The following is a 21439-nucleotide window of genomic DNA, read 5'->3' as shown; positions in this document are numbered from 1 at the left end:
CTTTGTATAAATACCCATAAGTGGAATTGCTGGATCAGATGGTAGCTCTATTTTTAATTTTTTTTTTTAAGAAAACTTCATACTGTTTTCCAGTGACTGCACTAGTTTGGATTCCCACTAACCATGCACGAGGGCTCCTACATCCTCACCAAGACTTGTTATTTCTTGTGTTTTTGATAAAAGCCATTCTGACAGGTATGAGGTGACAGCTCACTGAGATTTTGATAAGATAGCATATAGAAGAATCTTGCTTTTCATATCCATTGAGCCACACTCTGTCTTTTGATTGTAGACTGGTTCATTTATACTTCAAGTAATCATTGATTAAGTATGGACTTACTGTTATCTTGTTAATTGCTTTCTGGCTATTTTTGTTACTCATCTCTGTTCTTTTCTTGATTTGTTCCTTTGTGTTTATTTTCTTTACATTTAGATTCCTTTGTCTTTTACTTTTGTGTTAAGTTTTTTATTTGTGGTTACTGTAAGGTTCACATACCATACATATTTAACAGTCTCCTTTAAGTTGGCAGTAAGTTAATTTTGAACATATTCCAAAGCTTTATATTTTTACTCCCCTCCTGTGCATTTTATTTCTTTGATGACACATTTTGCATCTTTTTGTGTTATTTATCCCTTAACTAATTATTGCAGTTTTAACTAATTTTACTACTTTTGTCTTTTATCCTTTATACTCGTGTTGTAAGGTGTCAATCAGTATCCTGATGACTTGTCTCTTCCAGTTCAGTTTTTAACTTCATGTGTTTTCCTACTAGCATTAGTGCCTTTCTCTTTTTAGCTTAGATGACCCCCTTTAACATTTCCTATGTGTATGGTCGGGTTCAGTGGTGATGAACTATTTTAGCTTCTGCTTCCGGGAAAACTCTTAATCTTGTCTTCAATTCTGAATGGGTTGAGAGTCTTCCCTTCAGCACTTTGCATCTATTGTGCAGTGCACGACCTTCTGACCTGTAACCTTCCTGCTGAGAAACCTGCGGGTAACCTTATAATGCTTCCCTTTCATACAGTGTGTTGCTTTTCTCTGGCTTTTAATATCTTCTCTTTATTATTAATTCTTACTGTTTTAATTATAATGTGTCTCAGTGTGTTTCTCTTTGGGTTCATCTTTTCTCTTTTTTCAAAAGCTTTATTTGTTTGTTTGGTTATTTGAGAGAGAGAGAGCAGAGGGAGGAACAGAAGGAGAGAATCTTCAAGCAGACTTCCCGCTGAGTGTGGAGCCTGATGTGGGGCTCGATCCCACATCCCATGAGATCATGACCTGAACCCAAAACAAGAGCTTGTCGCTCAACTGAATGAGCCACCCAGGCATCCCTGTGTTCCCCTTGTCTGGATCTCTCTGGGTTTTCTGGACTTGGATATTTGTTTCCTTCCCGGAATTAGGAGAAGTTTTCTGCCATCATTTCTTCGAGAATTTTTCTGGCCCTCCCTCCCCTCCTCCTTCTGGGACTCCTATCATGAAAATGTTATTCTGCTTCATACTGTCCTGGATGTCCCTTAAGGCATCCTGTCTTTTTGAAAATTATTTTTTGCTTTCATTTTCCTGCTGTGATTGGTGTTGGTGTTTTCCATTGCTCTCTTTCTGGTTCACTGACTCATGCTTCTATTCCATCCGTTCTGCTGTTGAACCCCTACAGTGTTATTTCTCAGTGCCGTTTTAACATCTGATCAGTTATTTTCTTCTATTTTTCTCTCTCTTTGTTGAAATTCTTTCTATGTTCACCCGTTCTTCTCCCGAGATCAGTGGACATCCTTATGGCCATTACTACGAATTCTTTATTAAGGGTGTTGCTTATCTCAGTTTCATTAAGGTCCTTCTCCGAGAAGTTCCCTTATTGTTTGCTTTGGAATAAACTTTTCTCTCTGCTCATTTTGTTTCTCTTTATTTCTCTCTTTATATTGGGTGGAATGGTTAGCCGTCTTGGTCTTGAAAGGATGGTCTTGTGGAGGAGTTGTTGCCTGGGATCCAGAAGCACCACCTCACTTGGCCACCAGAACCAGGCACTCTATGGGCTGCATAACTATGCTGGCTCAGACAGAGCCACAGCTGCTGTGCAGGGAGATCAGGGCTTACTTACATCGCTGACCCATCCCAGTTGTGCACAGGATGGCTGGGGTCCAGGGCATTCATCTGTCCCGGTTGTGCCTTGTCTGCTGCATGGGGAAGATGGGTTCCTGGTACGTGCCTGGCCTTGCTGCAGCTCCGACAATGTACAGGGTGAGTGGAACATGGGGTGCTTCCCCCAGTCTGGTTATATGACGGGGTGGGCAGACCAAGCCCTCCGTGTGTTAGCTGGAGAGAGGGCACCGAAAATGGCACCCATGTTCCATCACCAGGAAGTTAGCGTGAGTGGCAAAAATGGCATGCACCAGCACCTCCAGCCCTGGATAATATCCTCACACGTTCCCGCCTCCCTGGCAGTCACTTTAAAATTAGTAAGCAGATCTCCCTAGCTTATGGTCTTGGTACTTTTCAGTCTGTTCCTCTTGTGCTGGATCTCAGTGTGAGGGGGTTTTGCAGTGAGCCTTCTTCGAGTGGGGTATATGTTCCTTATGGTTCGATGTTTCTCCTGGTCTTCATCCCCTGATTTTATTTTTAAAATCAGATATTTAGCAGGCTCATCTTTCTGGTGCTAGCACTCAAGGTCAGAGTGCCTGAAGTGGGGAACAAGTTCTTTACTCCTTGAGGGAGAATTCCAAATTTGGGGGATCCCTCCCATTGTGGGATCACTGCATCTGTGGTAGGATTCCAGGGAGGCTGTGTCTCTGCCTGTCCCATCCTTCTCAAAGTCTCTTCTGTCTTTTGTTGTGGAAATGCTAGTCGTCTAGTTCTCAGGGGTTTTTGTTTGTTTACAGAGGAAAATTACATATGTAGCTATAAATTTGTTGTATATAAAGGAAAAGGTTGTGTTTAGGGTCTTCCTAAGCTTGAACCACACCCCCGCTTCCCAGACTAGAATTTATTGTTGTGCATGTTACCCTTAACAATCATTCCTTCATAAGGACTGTCCCCAAAAGGGATGCCTTGAGCCTGGCCGTGAGCTCAAGGAGGACATCTCTCCTTTCCTGCAGTCCCTTCTCTGAAGAGCTCAGAGAGACATAAAGACTAAAACATCAAGGTCTTACTCTCACGATTTTATGACCTACCTGTTGAATAGAAAACATATAATTGAACCTTTAGTGAGAAAGAAGATTTCTGGAGCTGTGAGGGACAGTCTGAGGAGTAATCTTGGTAGGCAAAAGTGGTCAAGGAAGGTTTTGTGAAAAGCTGAATTTGCCAGATTATGTTAGCTTTGGTAGGAGGCAAAAGAGGGAAACACAGAAGGACACTTTCCTGAGAACAGACAGGGGAGACTGAGCCAGAGGCAACACATGCATAAATTGAGACCATTTCAAAAGCGAGAGGTAGAGAAAGAAAAGGCAGAATCCCTGCCCCTATTGTGCTTGCCATCTGGCTAGGAAGCTTTCAACTTAATGAGCAGGTTAAAACCCAGCATGGTTCCACACAGAGAGCAGCCTCAGAAGTACTTTGTAATGATGATCAAAAATACTTACCATATTAATTACCAAAATAAAATGATTGCCCTAAAAATCCTGAATGTAAAATCAATATACACGACGAAAGATTTCTCTTTTGCAATAAATGTCACCAAAGGAGGATAAGCATCTTTCCTTTAAGCAAGTGTTACTGTGTTTTAAAAAAATATGGTAGGAAGCTAGTTCCTTAAAAATGCTGTGAAATGCCCATAGAAATCGGTTGGAGGAACCACAGGAGTTCAACCTGACTTCACAGGAAGACTTACCTCGCAAGATAGCTTCATTTTACATTTCACAGTAATCAAAAGTTTGTTACTGAGATGTAAGATTAAAGGTGAACATGAGGGAAGCAAATCCTAACAGCGAAACCCACAGAGGGGTACAAAGTCCTTCACGTGCGAAATCCTTCGCTGTGTCACCAAGCGTCGCGCTCAGTAACGTACCAGCAAAAGACTCTTGTGAGAACTTCCAGCACTACAGTTAGGCTTCTCTATTTAGACAGAAGCATAATTCACTGTGGTATCTGCTGCATGTATCTTATCAGCATTTCTGATGATGGAAGAATCCGAAATTATGAAGTTACCTCAGGTTTCGGGTAAAACCCGGGCTATGCAGCCCTCGTTGCGTCAGACATGGGAGCCCTGTGGCGCTCTGGTCGGGCATTCTCCGACGGCGGGAGGCCACGCCAGGCAGGCTCATGTGTGAAAAAACAGCAGTGGCCGCAACAGCATGTTTCTAAAGTCAGCTTTCTTGGAATTCTAAGCAGATTCTCTAAACACACACACACACGCACACTCATCTCCTTTTTCCTGCTGTTTTAACTTGCCAAAGAATAGAGGTATATGAACCAAGTCCTATTAATATGAATATATACTTGGCTATTTTGCTCCCTGAACACTGTTACTTTGTTATACTAAATTAAAGCCCTGACAGAAACATCCAATTAATTCTCACTAAGAAAATGCACTATTGTGTCTTAATTAATAAGTAGTTCAATGTAATCCCACCTTGATCATTCATCTGACCGGTTCAGTCTGTGGCAAGGTATGGTTAGAACCCAAATGTCTAATATTAGTTCCCTTTGTGATTGCTCATACAGGAGTTAAAAATGGATAGTCACTCTCCCTTAAGATGTACAGAAAATCGATCTCTTTTACTGGGAAGGAAATGCCGAGATGGCAAGGAGAAACCCGAGTCTTCAACTAAATGTTATCATAAAAGGAATCTCTGGGATTCAGTCATAACCACGGAGTCTGCTGTAGAGCTCCAAGCTAGTTCCCATGCCCATGTTGCTTATCAAACCCTCCAGAGCATCTGAACCCCAAATAGAAGTGCTCCATGATGAAAGGAAGCGTTCTCTGGTCAAGGTAGCTGAATTGTGAAAACTCCCTTTGGCCACAGGCTGCCTGTAGGAACCTTCGCTAAGCTGAGAGGCATCAGGGACAAGGATCCTACCTTAATGAGGACCTGAATGGAGCCTGTAGCTTTTGCAGATATGAAATACCAGAAGCTTAGGGTGCAGGCAACGCTGGATTCTTGCCACACAGCACTCCTGAGGTGTGCTTCTTCGCCCCGAAAGCCCACCGGGGTGGCCTCCAGGTACAAGAAGTGCCCTAGGAAGGAGGACAGTGTTCAGATACGACAGAAACAACGAGGGGATTATTTTAGCTTTTCCATCTTAGTTAGGGGTTTTAACTATAGTTTATAGGATATGAGCTGCCAAAGGCATTTGCATTTGAAACAGAAAGAAAATCGAATAGCCTTGCTTCTAGCTCATGGACAAAATGATTTCCAACTGTCTGTGCTTTGAGCAAAGTACCTCACAGTATGCAGATTAACTGATGTGACAGGATATTTACGTCACTGAGTCAACAACATAGTTACAGATATCATTTAACAGACTTGCTATACCTTCCAGTTCTTGTAAAACAATGCAAAGATATTATCTATGAAAAATAAAGGAATTACAATGTACTTCCAAAAATGCAGTCATCTACTGAGAGTAAAAATAAAATGCTGAGAATCTTAAAATGTTACATGGAAGACCCTGAGTTTTATATTTATGTATCCAAATATTTGAAACATTTTTTACATGTACAGCGGAGTGTCTGCACAGAGCTCAGACCTTTCTTTCTCTGGTGTGGTCAGTTTGGCTTGGAGGGTTTTGCTATACCATAGGCATGAGGAGTTGCTACTCTTAGACACCTTCTTTCCTATTCTGAAGCTTCCAGGAACTCAGCGTCCTTGCTTTATTCTGCTGACATCCTTTGTCCTTTGACCAAGGAGTCTGAGACTAGACCTCATCTACTCACTGCAAAAATGAGGCATTCTAACATGTCTGACAGGTGTGACCTTAGAGTTAATCTGCATGTTACCATCTACAGTTTCCAAACCTGTTTTCCCTTCACATGTATCATCTCATTTCTCTAATCCCTGCTTGGGACACAGGGAAAACTGGATTCTCTCCATTTGTGGATGAGAAATTTGAGAATCTGAAAAGCTACAGGGCATGTGAATGATCCAATGAGTGGCAGAATTCAGGGTTTTTAATTATAAAGATGGGTCATTGAGGAAAGATGGCTGACGGCAACATACATTATCATCTATCTACAACGATCAGAACAACACTGAACTTTGGTTACTCGCTGTTATGTGTTGAATTGTGTCTCCTCGCCCAATCCCACAAAAATGGTGAAGTCCTAATCCCAGTCCCTGTGAAAGTGACCTTATTTGGACCTTTGTGGATGATGAAATTAAAAGGAAATTATCAGGGTAGGCCCTTGTCCGAAATTATCTGGGTAGGCCCTTCAGGCTAATGAAAAGGGTAAATTTGGACACAGAGACAGACATGCGTAGAGAGAAGACAATGTAAAGACATAAGAGAATGCCACCTATAAGTCAAGTCATGTGTGAGACCACCAGAAGCTCGCAGAGAGGCATGGAATAGGCGACTCTCCCTGACAGCCCTCAAAAGCAACCAGTTCTGCTGACACCTTGATTTTGCCCATCTTCGTTCTAGCACTGTGAGAAAATGTCTGTGGTTTACATCTCTGGTACTTTGTGATGGCAGCCTCCGGAGACAAATACACTCGTCAAACGTTGGACTCGCCTGCCATGACCCCACACTAGTCTCTCCGGAGCTCTCCAGTAGCTGTCCAGGAGGACAACAAGATGATAACACTGTGACTATGACGAGGAAAACCTACCGTTTTTGTTTCCAAGTGTGTGGTCCTCGGGAGGTCGTAGGCTCTGCTGAGAGCCAACTCCCAAAGCCCAGTCAGAGTTTTCAGCCAGGGAGTTTTGCCAGCCGCACCAGCCTTTCTCAAAAGTACAGGAGGTACCACACTCATTTTCATCCGTGTCATCTCCACAGTCATCTACAAAATTGCAGCTTTGCTCTGGTTTATAACATTTGCCATTCTGACATTCCCGATAGCCACGGGGGCAGGAACCTAGAAAACAGAAAATAAACGAAGATGAGGAAACACTACTAACTCATCACTGAGCTTTAAAGCTAGTAAGAGTAGATTTACTTTAACATATAAAGAAACATGGTGTTCTTAGGAGTAGGAGTTCTCTGACACCAATCTCTCTCTCCTGATCATGGCCAACAGATCGCTTACTAGGATTATTCAAAATGAAGAAAAAAAAAATCAAGTATCATCTTATTGATCTAGGAAAGCACCCCAAGTCTCCTCAAATACAGCATTTCCTGCAAGCTAAGTTCAAGGATATAAATTAGATCTGAAAGCCAGTGAGGCTGTCCATTTTTTATCCTGAAACAAAATCTTTAGGATACTAAGAGCTTATTATGTATTATGGTGTATTTGGAAGCACATTCCATTACCACCCATGCATTTCAATATTTATCAGAAACCAAATACAGATATAGATAGATAGATAGTACTTCCAAAGAAGCAGGGATATGAATATATAAATAATATTCAACTTTATAACAGATTTTTCTCTAAAAAGCATATATATCTGTCAATTGCTTAGAATTTTAGAAATAATTTCCCTACAAAGAAATGTCAACAATAGTTTTATTTTTTGCTGATTTTTCTTTTCCTCCAGAAAGCTTAAAATAAAGAGCAATGTTTCTGAAGACCTGAGTTTGAACCCTGGTATTGATCCTCCTCAGCTATGAGACATGCATCATTCTATCCTTGATGAGTTTAGTTTCTCTGTCTAAAAAAAGAAAAAAGAATAGTGCAACCTACAGAAGTTAAGCTAATTAGAGAGACTACTGTTGATATCCCCAGTGCCTAGAACAGAGCTTGGCCATTAGTAGGTGATCAGAAAATACTAGTCAAATACATGAATTTGTGAAATACAGTGTTCTGGAAATGGTAAACCAGTTCAGTGTGTACGCTTAAGATATTATAATTATCCTGCTCCAATATTACAATAGGGTGTAACACCAGGGTAACAATATTTTAGTAGAAGAAGTCATTCAAAGATCCAATTTAGGATTATCCACTTCTCAGTTGCTGTAACTCTACAGTATCAGAAATTTTCTCCCTTTCTGTCTTCCCCATCTGGTATGTACAGAAACGGATAATGCCTCCCTATTTTATTTCTGTGTGGTAGCTTCAATGGCCTGAGGCTGTCTGGGAGCTGAGGACAGGTGTGGATTGGATCTGCGGGGTGATGCAGGGATTCACTAGACGGTGTTCTGGTTGCTGAAAACTGTGGACAAAATCTCATAAAGAAGCTTTCAGGTCCTGGATCAGTCCCATATTTTAGAAACTAGATGGCTAAGAGGGAAGAAGTGGGAGGACCTGGATGGGATGCCACGTAGAAACCAGTGGGGAGAAGACTAGTGTTCTGAAGGCTTCTAGCCATTTTGTGTGCTAAGCTGTTTCTGGACTGTTTGTTCAAAATTGCCTAATTAAATGCCCTTTACACTTGCAAAGCCTTTGAAAATAAGTTTCAACCATGCATTCTGCCTCTAACAAAACTTTCTTGTCCGGGTTAATTGCTAACATTTTCCTTTCTTGCAGCATGGGATTAAACTATTTTTATTTCTGCCCAGTTCAGTTTTAGCAGATTGGGGGTAAGACAAAGGCCTTTAACGTTTCATTCACAGAGCCTGACTCAGAATCATAACATTAAAGCAATTCTAAGCTACACAGAAATGAAGAGCATGTACATTATCCCTCATTTATAGATGAAAAATAAATAATTATAAATGTTAAGCAACTTGATGATTTTTCAAGAGCAGAGATGCAATTTGGACCCAGGTCTACTGTCTTCCGAACTTTTTTTTTTTTTTCTTTTTTTTTTTTTTTTTAATCTATTGAAAAAAAGAAGAGCAGTGATCCAGGTCAACTACCACTAGACCAGACCACCAAGAAACAAAAATGGTAGTGTTGACTACCAGATGCATTATTTCTCATGGGACTATTGAGAACCTGCGAAATTACTAGATCATTTAATTTTACACAAGTTGGCACTTGTATTGATTCTGTCAATTCCAACTTGTTTAGGGAGTAAAAAAAAAAACAAAACAAAACTGGTTCTTAAGATGCTTTTCTCCAAAGACAAACCGTAAGAGACTCTTAATCCCACAAAGCAAACTGAGGGTTGCCAAGGGTAGGAGAGTAGGGAGAGGGAGGTGGGGTTATGGACACTGGGGAGGGTATGTGCTATGGTGAGTGCTGTAAAGTGTGTAAACCTGGCGATTCACAGACCTGTACCCCTAGGGCTAATAACACATTATGTGTTAATAAAAAATTTTTAAAAAATTTAAAAATTAAATTGTATCTCTAAGGAGATCACTTAGACGGTACCAATAAAAAGAGAAGTGAATTAAAAAAAAAAAAAGATGCTTTTCTCCAAAGAGACTGCATCAAACTTAAATTTAATTCTTTTAAAACAAACAAGAAAGTAATTTGAACATGTTTCTAAATGGAAACACATCACAGATCCCAATATATTATATAACAGATATAGCCAATAATTTAGAATAATCATAATTTTTTAAAATTTCTAAAACATATGTAGCTACATAATTCAAAAAACATAACAATTTAAATATTACATTAGATTGGGACGCCTGGGTGGCTCAGTTGGTTAAGCAGCTGCCTTCGGCTCAGGTCATGATCCCAGCGTCCTGGGATCGAGTCCCACATCGGGCTCCTTGCTTGGCAGGGAGCCTGCTTCTCCCTCTGCCTCTGCCTGCCACTCTGTCTGCCTGTGCTTGCTCTCGCTTCTCTCTCTATGACAAATAAATAAAATTAAAAAAAAAAATCTTTAATAAATAAATTAATTAATTAATTAAAAATAAATAAATACCTACATTAGATTATTTTGAACAGAAAGCATTAATAAAAACAATTTCACATTAATAAAAAAATTTCATTGCTATCATGTGTTCCTACCCATAAAACATTTGGCCAAATATCAAGGAAAATTATCAATGTTGATAGTGTTATTTCCCTATTTCCAAATGAATTCCCATGTCTGTTGTTTTGTCCAAAGAAACCAGCTACTAAGGGGGAGGGTGTATATATTTAAGTGATTCTGATATTAAAGCTTTTATGACATTATTATCACTTTGATTTTTAGTAAAAAATGTATTATTCAAATTAGACAGAGACCTTCTTGGTGGGCCGTTTATTTTTGCAAAAAGGAACAAATGATGAAAGTGAAAAACCTCCAATGCAAATAAATCTTAGAGACATCTGAAGCTTAACTTACTGGAATGAAAACTGATTCTTTGCCTCCAAATTCTTCCAGGGAATAGCCTTCCTCAACTGTGTTGATGGCAACTCTATAACCCCAGTTACTCGGAGGAAAAACAAATCTTAGAAGGAGCTCAGTGTGGCAGGGTCTAGCTCCACGTTTTGATGTCTGACTGGATTGCTGACCGTGCTACCTCTGTGTTCCACATCCAGAAACCCAGCGCCATAGCCCATGCGCTCCCCTTACTGGCAGGCAGTTCAAACCATGTATGTCCTTACCTGTGCCCGGGAATTCTCACCCCAGTCCCACCGTCCAACCACCAGAAAACTCCGAATCAATGTCCTTCCCTTGTTCTCTAAAACTGCTTTTGGATAGGCCTTGGAACTACCCTGTTGTCCTGGAAGGCCTCATTAGGTGAGTAATGGACATTTTCAACCCTTTGAGTGTACAATCAATATTGTCGGTCTTAACATCCAAAACAAATTTTGGCCGAAGGCAGACCAATCCTCAGTTCCAAGGTGGGCACATTTGTGTGTGTGTGTGTGTGTGTGTGTGTGTGTGTGTATGTGTGTATATAAAACTTTTTATCTCATAACATATATAATTTTTCACTGTTACTATTTTGGTCTAAGAGACTATCATTTTATGTGATTTTATTATAATGCTTTCCTTTCTGATTTCTGTGCCTTACCCTTGACCCCTTATGGTCCATTAAACAAAATAAAACCATGTGGTATTTTAACATAATTGAATGTCACTCTTCTATTTCAAATTCTATTTATATTTAAATATTATTCCCCATTACAAGGAGCCAGATCTCTGAGAAAATAGTCTGTTTGGAACTAAGAACAAAGAATTTTAAGATGAACCTAGATTTTTTTTTTTTTTTTGGTACCAGAAAATAATAAAGTGCTCAAAAAATTATAGCATTATGATGAAAGGCTTAAAAAGGCAGCTTTTAGAGAAATTTACTGGCCAAATCAGAGACAACTTGAGTATCAAAATAAGTAATATGAAGACTTTTGCTCCCAGCATATACACAGCAGGAAACAGTAATAAACCATGAAATTATCCTTTAGCAATAAACAACTAGAAACATAGGCAAAGTATATACAAGTGTTTTTAGACACTGAACATCAGGAAATACAGGTTTGTGATCCCTTAGAGAAATGAAAAAAGGCATACCCTATGATCACCCCTAGATTTCTGTATGGAGGCACTTTCTGAACTCCAACAGGATCAGCACAGCATTAAATGGAGTCACACACTGTAGAGGAGATAGTATGGGACAGCTGGAATTTTCCAGGCTGGGTGGTGGGGGAAAGAGTGCTGCACAGAGAAGGAGATCCAGAGATATGCCTAAGTCTTTGTTTAAATTCTAGTTTTTATATTTGTAGGATAAAAATCCAAAAAGAGAGACTGAGAACAACTTCTAAGAGAATAATCACTAGGAGTTATATGCTGAAAAATTGCCAGAGTTCACAGAAGGCCACATACCTTTGAGTTTCTATCAGCCAGAATGTGGAGTCCTTGGTGAAAACACAGGGCATTCAGTAGGAACTCCAGAGGGTACAATTTAGGATGGGCCAAAGTAACTCTAGAAGGAAGTAGAATCTAGACCGTGGATTGGATTGGCAATCTATCATCTTAGGACCAAATCTGGCCTCCCACCTGTTTAAGTAAATAACGTTTTACTGGGACTCAGCCATGCCCACTTGTTTACACTTGATCTATGGTTACTTCCACACTAAAATGGCAGTTAAGTAGTTGCAATCAAGACCATATGGCCTGCAAAGCTGAACATACTCACTCACGGAACATATTCTTTTAATCTCAACTTGTTTTTAGACTAGATTACTTTAAAAACGAAAGTTTCCTGAGTTCAAGAAAAAAAATACAGAGGAAATTTTGCAAAGAGGCAAGTGATAAGGAAATACAAACTTCCAGTCATAAAATAAATAAGTCACAGAGATGGAAAGTGCCGCATAGGGAATATAATCAGCAATACTGTAATAACTTTATATGGTGACTTTATAACTTTATTGTGGTGAGCATTTTGCAACATATGTAATGGTTAAATCACTGTTGTCACCCCAAAATAATGTAATATTATATGTTTAACTATACTTCAATAAATTAATATCAAAATTTTTTATATTAATCAAAAATTAATATAAAAATATTTTTATATAATCAAAAATTAGTATCAAAAAGTTGCAGACTTCTATCTTAAATCTATCTTTTAAAAAACTTAAACTTCATAAGGACTAGACAGAACTGTTAGCAACTTCAGCGCCTCTAGAACAAAGTTCAATGCTTTTTAAAGGAATATATCAAGTTTTAACACTTAGCAACAGGAATTCACAATTCCGGCATCAAATTAAAAATTACTAGTATGTGGGCACCTGGGTAGCTCAGTCGATTAAGCCTCTGCCTTTGGCTCAGGTCATGATCCTGGGGTCCTGGGATCGAGCCCCACGTCAGACTAATGGGAGTCTGCTTCTCTCTCTCTCCCTCTGCCTCTCCCCCAGCTTGTGCTCTCTCTTCCTGTCTCTCTCAAATAAATAAATAAAATCTTAAAAAAAAAAGAAAAAAAAATGACAACATTAGGGCTTTGGGTAGATTATTTTGGGGAGGGTCAAAGAAAGTGGAATTTTGATCCAGATTGGGTGCTTTCAGGAAGGAGAAATAATTACATGATTGTCTATCTTAATGATTCTTACCTAACCAAGGGATGACTAGAATAGGCTAAAGTCAGAATGGGTTGGAAACACTCCTATGAGTCAAGATATGGAGATGTCTGGTCCTTTATTTTTTGGCCAAGCTAATGGTCATGTTTGGCCTGTGTTCAGTCATGATTACAAAGTGATCTTGTTTTTATCTTGATCCATGGTTCTGGAGTGGCTTTGTCAGATGTTGACACTGTGAAATTGTTGATGTCCAACAAGAGAACCACCAGCTCAGAGCAACACCAAAGCCTAAATGATATAGTACCAGGCCAGGTCCCAAATGCCATGGGCTGCTTTTCTCTTTCTCACTTTGCAGTTTTATTTACGTGGCAAGAGAGTTCCGAGGAGCAGCCAACCCTGTTAAGGGATGTAAGAATAGAAAACAAAACCCTTATGGTTCTTCTTGGTTTTTTTGTAATAAGTTAAAAAAAAAAAAAAAGGTAGACCAGTTGCTTTGGGAGACCCTGAAACATTCTGAATGTGCTTCATATTTGTTATTTTTTTGAGCCTCTTGATCTCTCCCCTTAGTAATCTAAAGCAAAGACTTGAAAATGTGAAGGTGTTGTGGCATCTACTTTACTGTTAGCACAAAAGGAGGTAACATGTGGAAAGAAATTCCATACAATAGATGACAGTAGCCTGAAGGAATGGAAAAGAAAACAGGTAGAGGGATTGTGGTTTGTGTTAAGAAAGCAAGGAAAACATGGAAAGGAGTCTAGGAGGAACAGAAGTGCCTAAGCTTTGAGAAGAAGGCCCATCATGGTTCCAAAGTGGCTAACTACGCAGTCTGGCAGAGACTCTTGTTCAAAAACCAGCAGCTTCTCTGTTTTTAGGCTTCTTGGGCCGTGGGCTCAGCCCTTGACTGAGAACAAAGTGCAAATTTGCTCAAATACCATTCTGGCAGCTTTCTTCGTCTTCATTCCAATCAAATGTTCAAAATGTGTGAAGAACACTTCCTAGAGCCTTGCTCAACATGACAAAAATTTACATTAAATTGCCACTCATGTTCATTCAAAAAGATATTTCCAGAAAGAATAGTTTATTCCTCAGTTTTTTAATCACCCAGTTTTAATACTTAACCATTAGGAAATACTATGCTAACATTACATGCTAATATTCCAAACGGTTCTAATCCTTTGCTGGAAAAGCACTCAAACAAGAAATCCAAAGCTACTTTTTAAAAACAAATATTCCTTCATGATTCTGACGTGGAGGAAATTGCTGACATCTTGGTGGTGAACAAATTGTATACCTTGAGTTTCTAGTGTATCACATTTAAGAAGGTAATGAGCTTGATCATTTAAAATGATCATTTTCTGAAGTTTCAAATTCATCTATCAGGAATAACATGAAGACAGTCCAAGGAATTATTTCTGCTGTCAGGAAATGTAAAATACAGTAATATTTTATTGTTTTCCAATGTACTTGATAGAGGCTATGAATATTTAAGGAGAATTAGTTCTAAGATATCACAAATGAAGCCACTCCCATGAGACAGAAAGCTAGAGCTAGAAGTATGATGTAGGGATAAATCTCCAGATCAAAATCCCTTCAGGAAAATTTTATTTTACACTTTTATGCAGTCAAATTTGTCATTCCTTCCTTTAATGGTTTTTGACAATGCAATATTAAAATTCCTCTATATTTTTTCTTTTTTTAAAGATTTTATTTATTTATTTGACAGAGAGATCACAAGCAGGCAGAGCAGCAGGCATAGAGAGGGGTGCAAGCAGGCTCCCCACTGAGAAAAAAGCCCAATGTGGGGCTTAATCCTAGGACCCTGAGATCATGATCTGAGTTGAAGGCAGAGGCTCAATCCACTGAGCCACCCAGGTGCCCTGCCATATTTTTTTCTAGTACTATATGATTGCTGTGTAATTTCATTTTTTAAAAAATATTTAAATACTTTAAACCTTTGAAATTTACTTTGGCATACATCTCAGGACCCTGAGATCGTGACCTGAGCCGAAGGCTTCGGCTTAACCCACTGAGCCATCCAGGTGCCCCACATACAGAATAAAAGAATATTCTTAAAGTGAGAAAGGGGAACACACACACGCACAACATACATACATGCTGATGCATGTGTGTTTTAAGATTTATTTATTCATTCTGGATGGAGAGAGAGGATGAGCAGGAGGGGCAGAGGGAGACGGAGAGAGAAATTTATTCATATACTGCACTGAGCACGGAGCCCAATGTGGGGCTCGATCCCACGACCCTGAGACCACAACCCAAGCGGAAACCAAGAATTGGACACTTAACAGCCTGTGCCATCCAGATTCTCTCGTGCTGGTGTGTTTAGTGAATGTCTTTGGAAAGAAACATAAGAAATTAGCAGTACCTCTGGAAATAGAAAACAAAGAAGTCAGAAGAAAATATTTTTCCTTAATCCAGCTCATTTTTGATAAAAACTGTGTATATTTAAATAAATGTTTGCTTTATTTAAAAATAACATGCCAGGACATCTACCTAGGATAAAGAAAGGATTCAAGTCATAATTCTAGTTGGGGAATCCAAAATAGCTAACACTCCTTTAATGAGTATTAACCTGAACTGAGGGACAAGAATGTTGACAGTTTTCTGGACATCATGGTTTCTGGCAAATGGAAGACTGAACTCTCTTTATTCCAGGTGGCTGTGGACAAAATGCTGAAGTTAAGGAAGAACCAAGTTCCAGTTTGGACAAGAAGATATACAGAATGAAATGCTCTATGAAATATAGAAAGATCTAGACTATATTTATATAGTGGAGTATGAACTACAAAAGGCAGAATAAATAGGGAAGGAAGGTAGTGGAAAAAGAATTCTAAAGAAATCCCGTAGTCATCATTGATCCCTGCTCCTCCTTCATTTCCTGTATTCAACCAACCACTAACACTGTCCCATTTTATTTTCTCAATTTTTCTTGAACCACCCACTTCTCCAGGGACATTCGGGTCTCTCCCTAATGAAACAGCATCCTAACTGATGCTCTGCATCCACGTGAGACCCCCTGAAATTCGTATCGTACACTGTGAACACAGCAATGTTTCTGACATGCAAATTGGACCACTACACTGCTTGAACGTCCTTAAATGGCTTCCTACCAGAGTTAAGGTAAAGACCAACAATGTTACTGGACTAATAGACACAGGTTCAACTCAAGGTCCGTGTGCTGTTCACCTTTCCAGCCTCATCGCATGGTCCCTCCTCAAGCCTCCACCATAAAAATCTACTAGCCTTCTTGCACGCCTCCAACCACAGATATTTTACCTTTGCTGGCCACCTGCCTCTAGAAAACTCTCTTTGAAAACCTTGCACATTTCAGCTCAATTTCCACTTTCTTGCTAAACAGTCTTGATTGGTCAAGACCATCCACCACGGTCTTTCACCATTCCAGGCAGCCCTTCTTCACAAAACTTTAATAATATTCATTGTACTTGTCTACATGGTTCTGTGCATAATGACTCTTTCTGCCCTGCTAGTCCACACCGCCCATGCGGAAGAGAAACTACCATGTACTCAGAAAATGCTCCCTGTGCCTTTTTCCTGGTGAACAAAGAAACGAGTGAATGAACAAGTGAAGGAATGAACTGAAGAGAACAAGGAGGAGGGGCACACATCCGTGAGCAAGTGAGAGCCTTCCAGGAAATGGTTTACTGGAAGATGAGCTGGCATTTTGGTTTCTGGATAAAAATGACAGGGAGAGAGCAGTGCTTGGATTCCTGAACTTTGAGATGCCAAGACTGAACGTATTAGAGAAGGAGAGTCAATCACCTCTGACCTATTTACTGTGATGAAAATGACAAACATTTCTGAGTTTCTTCCTTCTGTTTTAGATAGTAATGGTGGTTACTGAAATTGTTCAAAATATACATTTCTAACACTTTCTGCAAAGATTTCCTTATTCTGTGTATAGACAGAATTCTACAGTGGCAGTCCCAGCTTAATACTAGCTGTGTATAACGTGATCTATAACAAAGCAATTTCCATTTGTAAACCTTGCCAACGTGGTGAAAACAAATTCTATGTAATGAAACTAAGGCAATTATCTCATTCAAAGGGGAAAATAAAAGAAAACAAGTCATCTAAGCTAAATTCTATTAATAGGAAGCAAAACAAACCCAAAGTGTTTGTATGCCTGAACACCACTCCAGTTATGCTTCAAATTAACTGGCATAAATTAGGTTTGAATTTGTTTCAATGTATATAGTTTTTACTTTGTATACATCATTCATAATGAATAGAGTACAAAAGTCTTTTCTAACAGCATTCATATATGGGCTCTCTTTCCTTAAAACAGGCATGTATCATCAAACTAGGGTAGAACTGTTCTCCAGTATGTGTGTGTGTGTGTGTGTGTGTGTGTGTATGCATATGTAGGCACATGTGCATGTCTGTACACACACACATCACGTGTGTGTTGCATAATTCACATGTCACATATAATTGTGTATATTTTGTGCATGCATGTTGTGAGAGCTTTATATCTATGAATTTGCGTATGTATGAAAGGTGTAGTTAAAAATGACTGCAGAGCAATGTACAAGTGGATGATAAAATTAGTTGTGATGGTAACGACTAGTTAGTCATCACCTCCCACATGCTGTGCTTTGTGCTGGGTACTTGATGAATATTATCTCTAATTCTCATATGAGAAATGTTAGTTACTTCTATTTTCTTTTTCTTAAGTTTCTATTTAAATTCCAGTCAGTTAACATAGTGTAGTATTAGTTTCAGGAGCAGAATTTAGCGATTCATCAGTTGCCTGTAACACAGGGCATACCACGACAGGTGCCCTCCTTAATGTCCACCTCCCATTTAGTGCATCCCTGACACCATGCCTCTGGTAACCAACAGTTTGTTCTTTCTAGCGAAGAGTCTGTTTCTTGGTTTGTGTGTCCCTCTCTCTTTTTTTTCTCCCTTGCCTGTCTGTTTCTTAAATTCCACATATGAGTGAAATCATATGGTATTTGTCTTTCTCTGACTTATTTAACTTAGCAAAATACTCTCTGGCTTCATCCATGTCATTGCAAATGTAAGATTTCATTCTTTTTAACAGATGAATAATATTCCATTATATATATATGTCACCACTTCTTTATCTGTTCTTCAGCTGACGGACCTTTGGGCTATTTCCACAATTTTAGTTATCTCTATTTTCAACTGTGGCAATAAAAAATAAGAAAGCTAAAGTGCAATTCCCAAAGTTTTACATCTAATATGTATCTGACTTAAAATTTCCTAACTTTATTAAAATTTATCAAGCATGTGCAAAGTAAAATAATAACATATTAATAATAGCTTATAATTTAATTGTCAAGTGCTTACTCCTGCTTGGGCCTGTGGTATGTGCTTGCAGTACATTATGTCATATAATTCTTAAAATCACCCTGTGAGAATGGAAGAAGATATCTGCAAACAACGTATCAGATAAAGGGCTAGTATCCAAAATCTATAAAGAGCTTAGCAAACTCAACACCCAAAGAACAAATAATCCAATCAAGAAATGGGCAGAAGACATGAACAGACATTTCTGCAAAGAAGACATCCAGATGGCCAACAGACACATGAAAAAGTGCTCCATATCACTCGGCATCAGGGAAATACAAACCAAAACCACAATGATATACCACCTCACACCAGTCAGAATGGCTAAAATTAACAAGTCAGGAAATGACAGATGCTGGCAAGGATGCGGAGAAAGGGGAAACCTCCTACACTGTTGATGGGAATGCAAGCTGGTGCAACCACTTGGAAAACAGCATGGAGGTTCCTCAAAAAGTTGAAAACAGAGCTACCCTATGACCCAGCAATTGTACTACTGGGTATTTACCCTAAAGATACAAATGTAGTGATCCGAAGGGGCATGTGCACCTGAATGTTTATAGCAGCAATGTCCACAATAGCCAAACTATGGAAAGAACCTAGATGTCCATCAACAGATGAATGGATAAAGAAGAGGTGGTATATATACACAATGGAATACTATGCAGCCATCAAAAGAAATGAAATCTTGCCATTTGCAACAACATGGATGGAACTAGAGGGTATCATGCTTAGTGAAATAAGTCAGTCGGAGAAAGACAACTAACATGATATCCCTGATATGAGGAAGTGGAGATGCCACATGGGGGGTTTGGAGGGTAGGAAAAGAATAAATGAAACAAGATGGGATAGGGAGGGAGACAAACCATAAGTGACTCTTAATCTCACAGAACAAACCAAGGATTGCTGGGCGGAGGGGGGTCGGGTGAGGGGGGTGGGGTTATGGACATTGGGGAGGGTATATGCTATGGTGAGTGCTGTGAAGTGTGTAAACCCAGTGATTCCCAGACCTGTATCCCTGGGGATAAAAATACATTATATGTTTATAGAAAAATAAAAAGAAATTAAATTTAAAAAACATCACCCTGTGAGAGTGGTACATTGAACATCTACCATGGCACTGTGTTAGGATGGCACAATTCGTCTCACTTTATCAACCATATAATCTGATTAACCTACTCCAAACCAATATGTTCCAGGGAAGGGCTAACAGTCCTAGTCTCATATATCTGTTTGAGATGTGAATTCACACTCCGTGCCCCCGTTTTTGCTGTTGCACCCACCCATGACTCTTAAAATAATAATGGATGAATATGATTGTTCCACTCCTTCACACGGTAAGGAGAAGGGACAGAATACCTGAAGCCCCTTGTTTAACACTGAATGGGTAACATCGATCTTGAACATGGAAACCCTGAGAGCACCCCATTCAGGTTTTATGGGGAATCTTCCAACAAAGTGTGAGGACAAACGGATCAAGGAGTCAACATGGTTAGAATGACCCAAAGATTTCATTTGGCCAACTCCAGCCTCGTGTATCAAGGGCAAACCATTTTGTCTCTTAGTTTAAAGCCTGATAAGTGGATCTACATGTCAAATAATGGATAAACACAATTTCAGAGATTACCAAAGATACATTTTAGTATTTTAATATTTTATTTCTTTTCAGTAAGAACCGAAGTAGCCAAACGTGTAAATTAATTATATCGGCCCTGTATAAAGAGGGACTAGTACAATGAATCTAGATAAAATCATCCTGCAGCTAAAATAACTGGGCCATGAGATCACTCTGAAAATATTACAAAAGGGAGGCATAAAGAATTATAAAAATCAGTATCTGTAAGATAAAGTCACATTATTTGCTTAGGAGAAACATAGCATTCCCTGAAACTAGGCTGTAAAAAAATTTCTGCCATGGATCTTCAATATTGTAAAAGTGCTTGTCATAAACAAATAAATAAATAAATATTAAGTTAAGGGAATTAAGCTTTTGATAAGCCCAAAAGTATCACAAGAGTTTGCCCATCATTACTTCACTTATTCCTTTATACAACAGAGAAGTAACAATGTTCTCCTTTGCGCCAGGCGCACTGCTCTGGCACAGGGAGTACAGTGTTGAAGACGAGAGTGTTGGTCCCCATGGTGTTTCTCCTCCCAGGAGGAGAAAGATAATGCTGGAATACACATACAAGGGAGAGAGAGTCAAGTGTGCGTGGGCGGCCGAGGCAGTGGTCTTTTGCAGGCATCTCCAAGGACATAACACTGAAGTAAAGAACCTAAATAAAATGTAGAGCATAAAGCCATGCAAGGAAGGTCAAGGGAATCCCAAGTTATGTTTGAGTAATGGTGGAGGGTCATCGCAAAGCCCATATGGCTAGATCCTAGTGAGCATGGTTCTAAATTACAGGAGGAGAGATACAGGGGAACAGCAGGCAGGCTCCATGGCCATTGTGAAGGCTTTGGCTTTACTCTGAGATGGGGAGCTACTGGCAGTTTTTGTCCAGAATCATGGGATAATTAATTACATTAAAAAACTAAAAAAAAATAATCTTTGGCTAGTATATGGAACATGGACAATAGAGAAGCATGAATGTGTATAAGGAAACCAATTGTAAGTCTATTCCATTAACCCTGTGAGGCAACGCAGTAGGTTCACACTAGCAATATTAAGAGTATTAAATAGGCAGTGCCTGGAACACAGTGAGCACTTAACAAATGTGAGCTCCCATTATTACTGTTAGAGTACAGGCTGGAGAGTAGAAACGGGATGAATTTTGAAAATGTTTTTAAGACAAAGCCCACAGAAATTTCTAAAAGACTGAAGATAGATAATCAGATGGGAGAGTTCAAGAATTGCTTTGAAGTTTTGGCATAAAACACTGGGTGAATGACGTAAACTTTTACTCAAGTGGGAGTTGGGGAGGGATAGCAAGGGGAAATCTGAGGCAGAATAAAGTTCTATTATAATATTATTTGTAAAAAAGAGAAATTAGAACCATGTTGGAAATTATTTTTATAGAATATTAACATGTATTATTTTGTATTACTCTCATCTCATTCCCTAGTGAGATGTAGAGACCAGGATCCTTTTGTATAGATGAGAAAACTTAATTTGCAGGAAATGTAAATGGCTTCAAAGTCTATAAATCAGCCAAGATATA

General features: G+C 39.2%; 1 protein-coding gene across 1 annotated transcript in view; it reads right to left on the bottom strand.

Annotated features, from left to right (window-relative positions):
* The window catches only part of MALRD1 (MAM and LDL receptor class A domain containing 1), an 838152-nt gene that overhangs the window by 341941 nt on the left and 474772 nt on the right, over window positions 1–21439 (bottom strand). The window contains exons 30-31 of the mRNA XM_044228594.1: window positions 6759–7004; window positions 5008–5165 (exon numbers count right to left, since the gene is read on the bottom strand). Coding sequence (XP_044084529.1) covers window positions 5008–5165; window positions 6759–7004 — 404 coding nt within the window. The remainder of the gene's footprint in view (window positions 1–5007; window positions 5166–6758; window positions 7005–21439) is intronic.

The sequence above is a fragment of the Neovison vison genome, chromosome 12 (assembly GCF_020171115.1).
Source record: "Neovison vison isolate M4711 chromosome 12, ASM_NN_V1, whole genome shotgun sequence".
Classification (NCBI taxonomy): domain Eukaryota; kingdom Metazoa; phylum Chordata; class Mammalia; order Carnivora; family Mustelidae; genus Neogale; species Neogale vison.
This window is presented reverse-complemented; position numbering and strand designations above follow the sequence as displayed.